This window comes from Cibotium barometz, chromosome 57 (assembly GCF_041138505.1).
Source record: "Cibotium barometz isolate CiBa-2024 chromosome 57, ASM4113850v1, whole genome shotgun sequence".
In the NCBI taxonomy this organism is placed as follows: domain Eukaryota; kingdom Viridiplantae; phylum Streptophyta; class Polypodiopsida; order Cyatheales; family Cibotiaceae; genus Cibotium; species Cibotium barometz.
The window spans coordinates 24,805,300-24,813,946 of NC_141102.1; the positions used below are offsets into that span (position 1 = coordinate 24,805,300).

General features: G+C 39.0%; 1 protein-coding gene across 1 annotated transcript; it reads left to right on the forward strand.

Moving 5' to 3' along the window:
• The first annotated feature begins 1,379 nt into the window (after positions 1–1,379).
• LOC147606588 (putative WRKY transcription factor 56) lies at positions 1,380–2,188 on the forward strand. The gene is made up of 3 exons (XM_086792236.1): positions 1,380–1,537; positions 1,660–1,809; positions 1,918–2,188. Exons 1-3 carry the CDS (start codon positions 1,380–1,382, stop codon positions 2,039–2,041), a joined length of 432 nt encoding a protein of 143 aa, XP_086648362.1. The 3' UTR covers positions 2,042–2,188.
• The last annotated feature ends 6,459 nt before the right edge of the window (positions 2,189–8,647 follow it).

Here is an 8,647-nt window from a genome sequence, read left to right on the forward strand (position 1 = left end):
CGGACTTCTCGTTACCTCACCATATTATGTGGAAATCACATTCCATAAATTTGTAATGTTCGGGTCATTGGCCATTTTTTTAACTACCTATAATGTAAAGACTTACAAAAATTCTCTCTTTTCGCATAATAGGGGCATTAACGAATATTAATGAGGACGTGATGTATTTTGAGCATCAACATATGACTATTATCTAGTTTTTTTTTTGGTTCAATTGATCTTTTAAAAAAGTGGTAGCCCACTTGGGCCATCCTTGGTAGTACACCATATCATTATAATGTCCTCTATTTTATATGCCTAGAAAGCAGGTTTTTTTGACTGCCACTGACGAGAATCGGTAAAAATTACCATGCCTAGGCGAAGTGCTATCTTAATCTACACAGATTATGGGTGTTAATCTTCCTAAATTGGACTTTCAATTACAGTGTTAGTGGTTGTGCTTACCGACGTATGTCATCCCAACGTAGCCTTCTTCGCTTTCTGATTGGGCAGCCCGTTTGAGCACACCGGTATGGAGGCACATAAAGATTAGAGAAGTGATTAACTCTAGTCACACCTTTCCAAAGGTTAGGGGAAAGTGAGGCGGTGCCTCAATTTTTGTCCGGGAGTTTGAAAATGCTACCATGATGGGCGCCTTCCGGGCAAGCCCCAAGAAACCACAGCGGCATTTCTTCCCCGCCGAAAATCCAAAAAAGAAAAAACGCAATGAAATTTATAAGTGGCTCCTCAACAACTCTGCATGCATTTGCACACACAAGTGCAGCTATCCTCCCCAGCTCACTCACACAAGTGCAGCTATCCTCCCCAGCTCACTCACAGCTGTAATTTCACCACCACCCAAACCAGCCTAACGTAGTGTAATCTTGTCTCCCTGCAAAATTTACCCCCTCAAAATTCCCTTATGCAAAGCTGTGATTTGAATTTCTTTCCGCCATACCCTAATTTGATATTCTCTCTTCTTCTTATCCATTGCACGTGCTCCCTTAATCGTTTCCCAAAAAGCTCTAAGATGATGCATCGCTCTTTCTGCCAGATAATTAGCCCTCCCACTTCATATTTGCCTGACCTCGTCTCCCTGTCCACAGCTAGTAGCAGCTGCGTCTCATTTGAAGAGCGTTCCTCGCCCCCACCTGCCCTTTGCTTTGATGATGGGCAATCCATCAATTCTGAGGACATTCTTATGGATTGCAGCAGCTTGGAAGCCCTTATGGCCAGTGACGAGTCAGTAATCATGCCGGATTGCTTATGGGATAATAATTGGCATCCTTCAGTTGATGAAACCACCTTAGTTGCCTATGATGAACAAATGATGGCTGGATTTTGCAACTCATGAATTGTATCCCTTTGATGAGTCTTCTCTCAGCAATGAGGTCATATCAATGTCGCCGGGAAATGGTACCTGCAGCTCCGCAACCACTCTGACGACGGAGAACTTGTACATGCAAGCGTCTCCCTACTTTGAAGCACCCTCCTCGACTGCAATTGCAGCGGCCAGTCCACCCCACCTGGGCTTGGAGGCTTGCAACAATGCTCTAGGGTAAGTATCCCCTGACTCGGCCATAATTGCAATCAATTAATCAAGCAAAGCACAAATTGGTGTAATGCACACCCTATATCAATAAATTAATCTAATTGCTTATCGAATGTATACTTTTGCAGGACCAACACAAACCATAATATTAACGAGGTTGAAAACACAGAGGTCGACGTAGTGGCCTTTCAAGTGGAATGCAGCAATCCTGCCCTGCACGACGGCTACGTATGGCGCAAATATGGCCAGAAAAACATCAAGGGTAGAAGCTTCCCTAGGTAAGGTTTCCGTAAAACAACCCTTATTACGTCAATTAATGTGCATATCCATATCACTTCATTATATTCGATATAAATTGCTTCTCTAATCTTTATGTGCCTGTACAGGAGCTACTACCGGTGTGCTCAAACGGGCTGCCCCATCAGAAAGCAAACTGAAAGCTCGTCGAAGATGGAAGGCTATGTGGTGATTACATACATCGGCAAGCACAACCACTATCAATGTAATTGAAAGCCCAAGTGAATATTAACACCCATAATCTGTGTAGATTAAGCATCATTATCTGCAGCATTTTGGAGCCATGCAAATAGCAGTCAAAGGCCTACAAGCCCTGTAAATTCTTTTACCACCACTTAGCCGTGCTGCTGTAAGCCCATCCAGCAAGAGGCATACTATACAGACATTGCGTACTTAATGAAATTTTCAATCATTCTTTTATTTAGCGGCTTGATCCCCACCCATCCTTCTGGGTAGCGAGAGTAAAATTTTGCGACCAGGCGTGCGTGAACCCAAGCGTGAACTGAAACGTGACCCAACCTTGAAAATTGTACCTTTATTTTATATTTCAAATTTCAAAAATCCAAAAACCCTCATTTTTCTTCCTCAGTTGTCTTTGGCAATGTGAAGAGAAGTAAGTTGTCTTTTTCTTGTCATTGTGTGTGTAAGTCAATACACTTGAATCTTTGTGAACCCAAGCTTGAACCCAAGCGTGAACTCAAACTTGACCCAACATTGAAAATTGTACTTTTATTTTATATTTCAAATTTTAAAAATCCAAAAACCCTCCTTTTTCTTCCTCAGTTGTCTTTGGCAATGTGAAGAGAAGTAAGTTGTCTTTTTCTTCTCATTGTGTGTGTAAGTCAATACACTTAGCCATGCCCATCTTTGTGAAGCCAAGCGTGACCCAAGCTTGAACCCAAGCGTGACCCAAGCGTGAACTCAAACGTGACCCAACCTTGAAAATTGTACCTTTATTTTATATTTCAAATTTCAAAAATCCAAAAACCCTCCTTTTTCTTCCTCTCTTTTGGCGATGTGAAGAGGAAGCCAGTTGTCTTTGGCCATGTGAAGAGTAAGTAAGTTGTCTTTTTCTTCTCATTGTGTGTGTAAGTCATTAATACACTTAGCCATGCCCATCTTTGTTTCCATAAAAAATACAAAATCATATAATGTGTAGGGTGGTCAATGTGTAAGTTGACTTTGGCCATGTGAAGAGGATGTAAGTTGTCTTTTTCTCCTCATTGTGTGTGTTAGTCCTTAATACACTTAGCCATACCCACCTTTGTTTCAATAAAAATACAAAATCATATAATGTGCAGGGTGGGCAACGATGGACAAAGAGTCTCCCTCGTCCATCTTTTAGCCTCCCCACCCCTTCCCTTTGAGTTTGTGATGCACCTTAAATCATGCCTCATTATATATCATAATATCAATGCATAATTTTGGGATAATTGTAAACATGCATCATCTTGAAGGTTTTTATAGTCTCCCTAAATGATATTTACCCACCTAGGTTCACCACTATATGGTAATTTTGGCTATATGGAGTCCCCAAACCTTGTTTACTAGGAATAAATATCCACATTTATAACATGATAGGAGGATGTTGTACTAAACTTATGCATAATCTTGAGTATATTTTTTCACAGTGTGCTCACTAAGTGAAAATCCCACCCATATAGCATGTGTAGTCAAGGGTTACAGAATAAAACCCATGATGAACATATGTGCTTATATCTTACATATTTCTCAAAGAAACTCCCCCACCCTTCTCTCCCCCTTCCCTTTCTTTTGATGTGTGAGATATTTTTATTCATCTTCTTTTTTTGCAAGCATAGTGATATATAATAGGTTTCATTCATATGCTATATAAAACACTATATAATAGGTTTGTAAGCTCTCTGTTAAAAAAAAACACGTTATATAATAAGTTTTATTCATATGTTAGTAGATGGGCAATATTAATCCAATTCTAGGGTTAACAAAAGCTACCACCATTATCTTACATCAAGGCATCATGATAGATATACCAAAGGGACATACATTCAAGATATGAAGCAATAGTGTCCAAAGCTACAACTTGGACGGGTGCCTGTAATGGTATGACGGAGTATTCATGGCGATTCGTGCTTCAAGAGTGTGTGCTAGCAAGTTAGGATGAAGTCCTAAGTGATGTACTTCATGGATATATTATGAGAGTAGTCATTGTAATAGCATTAGGTCTCTTATGAGCCTAAAGTGTTTGGCCGGCCACATTTTAAGTAAGTGTAAACACTTATGGTCATGTATATAAGTGAATATCTCTCATAATACAAGAGACTCTCCCATTGTGCAATTTAGTCTTGCTCTTGCTAATCCTCTTGCTAATCTCTCTCCCCAACGCATACTAGTGAGTTTGTGTGAGTGAAGTGAGATGAGAGGAGAGACAAGTACCCGTAGTGCAACACCGCGATGTGACAACACTCATGAGGCGCAGTGGAATTGCTTTCTCAAGGAGTCGTAGAGCATAGAGACCTCACGGGTTACGAGCTTGGCCATTGGAAAGATCCTCTCATGGACTGCAATTGCAGCGGCCAGTCCATCACACCTGGGCTTGGAGGCTTGCAACGATGCTCTAGGGTAAGTATCCCCTGACTCTGCCATAATTGCAATCAATTAATCAAGCAAAGCACAAATTGGTGTAATGCACACCCTATATCAATAAATTAATCTAATTGCTTATCGAATGTATACTTTTGCAGGACCAACACAAACCATAATATTAACGAGGTTGAAAACACAGAGGTCGACGTAGTGGCTTTTCAAGTGGAATGCAGCAATCCTGCCCTGGATGACGGCTACGTATGGCGCAAATATGGCCAGAAAAACATCAAGGATAGAAGCTTCCCTAGGTAAGGTTTCCGTAAAACAACCCTTATTACGTCAATTAATGTGCATATCCATATCATCACTTCATTATATTCGATATAAATTGCTTCTCTTATCTTTATGTGCCTGTATAGGAGCTACTACCGCTGTGCTCAAACGGGATGCCCCATCAGAAAGCAAACTGAAAGCTCCTCGGAGATGGAAGGCTATGTGGTGATTACATACATCAGCAAGCACAACCACTATCAATGTAATTGAAAGCCAAGTGAATATTAACACCCATAATCTGTGTAGATTAAGCATCATTATGCGTAGCATTTCGGAGCCATGCAAATAGCAGTCAAAGGCCTTCAAGGCCCGTAAATTCTTTTACCACCACTTAGCCCTGCTGTCTGCTGTAAGCCCATCCAGCAAGAGGCATACTATACAGACATTGCGTACTTAATGAAATTTTTAATCATTCTTTTATTTAGCGGCTTCTGGGTAGCGAGAATAAAATTTTGCGACCAGGCGTCTTTCCCAAGCGTGAACCCAGGCGTCTTTCCCAAGCGTGAACCCAAGCGTGAACTCAAACGTGACCCAACCTTGAAAATTGTACCTTTATTTTATATTTCAAATTTCAAAAACCCAAAAACCCTCTTTTTTCTTCCTCTCTTTTGGCAATGTGAAGAGGAAGTCCGTTGTTGTTGGCAATGTGAAGAGTAAGTAAGTTGTCTTTTGTTTCTCATTGTGTGTGTAAGTCCTTAATACACTTAGCCATGCCCATCTTTATTTCCATAAAAAAATACAAAATCATATAATGTGTAGGGTGGTCAATGTGTAAGTTGACTTTGGCCATGTGAAGAGGACGTAAGTTTTCTTTCTCTCCTCATTGTGTGTGTAAGTCCTTAATACACTTAGCCATGCCCATCTTTGTTTCAATAAAAAATACAAAATCATATAATGTGAAGGGTGGGCAACGATGGACAAAGAGTCTCCCTCGTCCATCTTTTAGCCTCCCCACCCCTCCCCTTTGAGTTTGTGATGCACCTTATATAATGCCTCATTATATATCATAATATCAGTGCATAATTTTGGAATAATTGTAAACATGCATCATCTTGAAGGTTTTTATAGAGTCTCCCTAAATGATATTTACCCACCTAGGTTCACCACTATATGGTAATTTTGGCTATATGGAGTCCCCAAACCTTGTTTACTAGGAATAAATATCCACATTTATATTAACATGATAGAAGAATGTTGTACTAAACTTATGCATAATCTTGAGTATATTTTTTCCTCGTGTGCTCATAGTGAAAATCCCACCTTTATAGCATGTGTAGTCAAGGGTTACAAAATAAAACCCATGATAAACATATGTGCTTATATCTTACATATTTCTCAAAGAAACTCCCCCACCCTCCTCTTCCCCTTCCCTTTCTTTTCATGTGTGAGATATTTTTATTCATCATTTTTTTGCAAGCATAGTTATATATAATAGGTTTCGTTCATATGTTATATAAAACACTATATAATAGGTTTGTAAGCTCTCTGTTAAAAAAAACACGTTATATAATAAGTTTTATTAATATGTTAGTAGATGGCCAATGTTAATCCAATTCTGGGGTTAACAAGAGCTACCACCATTATCTTACATCAAGGCGTCTCATGATAGATACACCCAAGGAACATACATTCAAGATATGAAGTAATAGTGTCCAAAGCTACAACCTGGACGGGCACCTGTAATGGTGTGACGGAGTATTTATGACGATTCCCGCTTCAAGAGCGTGTGCTAGCAAGTTAGGATAAAGTCCTAAGTGATGTACTTCATGAATATATTATGAGAGTAGTCATTGTAATAGCATTAGGTCTCTTATGAGCCTAAAGTGCTCGATCGGCCACATTTTAAGTGAGTGTAAACACTTATGGTCATGTATATAAGTGAATATCTCTCATAATACAAGAGACTCTCCCATTGTGCAATTTAGTCTTGCTCTTGCTAATCTCTCTCCCCAACGCATGCTAGTGAGTATGTGTGAGTGAAGTGAGATGAGAGGAGAGACGAGTACCCGTAGTGCAACATCGCGGTGTGACAACACTCGCGAGGCGCAGTGGAATTGCTTCTCAAGGAGTTGTAGAGCATGGAGACCTCAGGGGTTACGAGCTTGGCCATTGGAAAGATCCTCACGATAATTACGGTTCACCAGGTAATCTCTTATTGGATGTGTTTTAAGGAGGATTAGGGTGAGCCTTAACATTTTTGGCACTGCTCCGAGGAGCCATCCCTTGGCATTTTCCATCGTTTTTCCTCTAATCTACGTATAACTCATTGCCTATTATCTTGATTAATGGTTTTCCATTAAAACGATGTGGATTTGATGGTGATTTATGTGAGATTTGGTGTAGAATAGCTATCTTTTTTATTTTTGAAAAGAAGGCCTTTTGCTTAATTTTTAGCTTAATTTGTTGTTTTTGTTGTTATTATTGTGATTTTCTGTAGCATACCTCCGAGATTAGCCAAGTTATGATTAAAGATATCCTAAGTTTTAGATGCTACAGATTATTTCAGTATAATTTCAAACTCCAATAGGTTTTCGTTAATGAATTATTCCAATAGGTCTCGAGTGGTTTTTTTAACATATTTAGTCTTGCTCTTACTAATCTCTCTCCCCCTAATGCATGCTAGTGAGTGTGTGTGAGTGAAGTGAGATGAGAGGAGAGACGAGTACCCGTAGTGCAACGCGACGGTGTGACAACACTCGCGAAGGCGCGGTGGAATTGCTTTTCAAGGAGTTGTAGAGCATGGAAACCTCAAGGGTTATGAGCTCGGTCATTGGAAAGATCTTCATGATAATTGCGGTTCACCACGTAATCTCTTATTGGATGTGTTTTAAGGAGGGTTAGGGTGAGCCTTAACATTTTTGGCACTGTCCGGGGAGCCATCCCTTGCCTTTTTCCATCGTTTTTCCTCTAATCTATGCATAACTCATTGCCCATTATCTTGGTTAATGGTTTTCCATTAAAAAGATGTGGATTTGATGGTGGTGATTTATGTGAGATTTGGTGTAGGATAGCTCTCTTTTTTTATTTTTGAAAAGAATGCCTTTTGCTTAATTTTTAGCTTAATTTGTTGTTTTTGTTATTATTATTGTGATTTTTTGTAATATACCTCCGAGATTAGCCAAGTTATGATTAAAGATAATCCTAAGTTTTAGATGCTACAGATTTAGTAATGAATTCTAATAGGTTTTCAGTGGTTTTTTTAACAGTAAAGATTCTAAGTGTTAAAATTAAGTGAAAATTCAAGATTGAGTTTTCAATTAGTTAGTATACTCAAAGGAAGCCTTTAAGTGTGTAGTGTAGATAGACATGCGAATTGAAATTTGATAAAAAAAGTAAAACGTGGCCTATTTTTGGAGTCGACTTTCACATACAGCTTATTTTGGTGATTCCTCCTGCATTGGGTTGTAGACCGCATGAGTTTTGGTAATTTTAAGTATCCACACGACGAGTTTCTGATAATTGTGCATGAAGTTATACCTGTAGGTTGTAGCCCCCCTGGCAGTGGATTTGAGAAGCTTGCCAAATCTACAAACAGCTCTTCCACAACTTCTGGAGGAAGAGTAGACATGGATTCCCAATCAATCAAGACATCAACAAATATCTCTAGGAAGTACACAAACACTCTTTCTATTATTTTACTTTAAATTCTTTTGAGATTAAATAAATAAATCGATAAGCATGTATATCATAGAGAATCTGAGTTGAGGTATGGAATGCTTAATGTTTGAATTTATTAATAAAAAATGATCGCCTTAGTCTAAAGACTCATAGAGTAAACACTTTTGGAGATAAAGAATTAAAAAATAGAATATTTGACTAGTTTATGACTAGATTCTAGATAAAACCTTCATGAGGGGCTATTTTGCGAAGGGTTTATCTTTCCCTATATTTAGAATCAGATTTTGATGTAAACATGAAAGT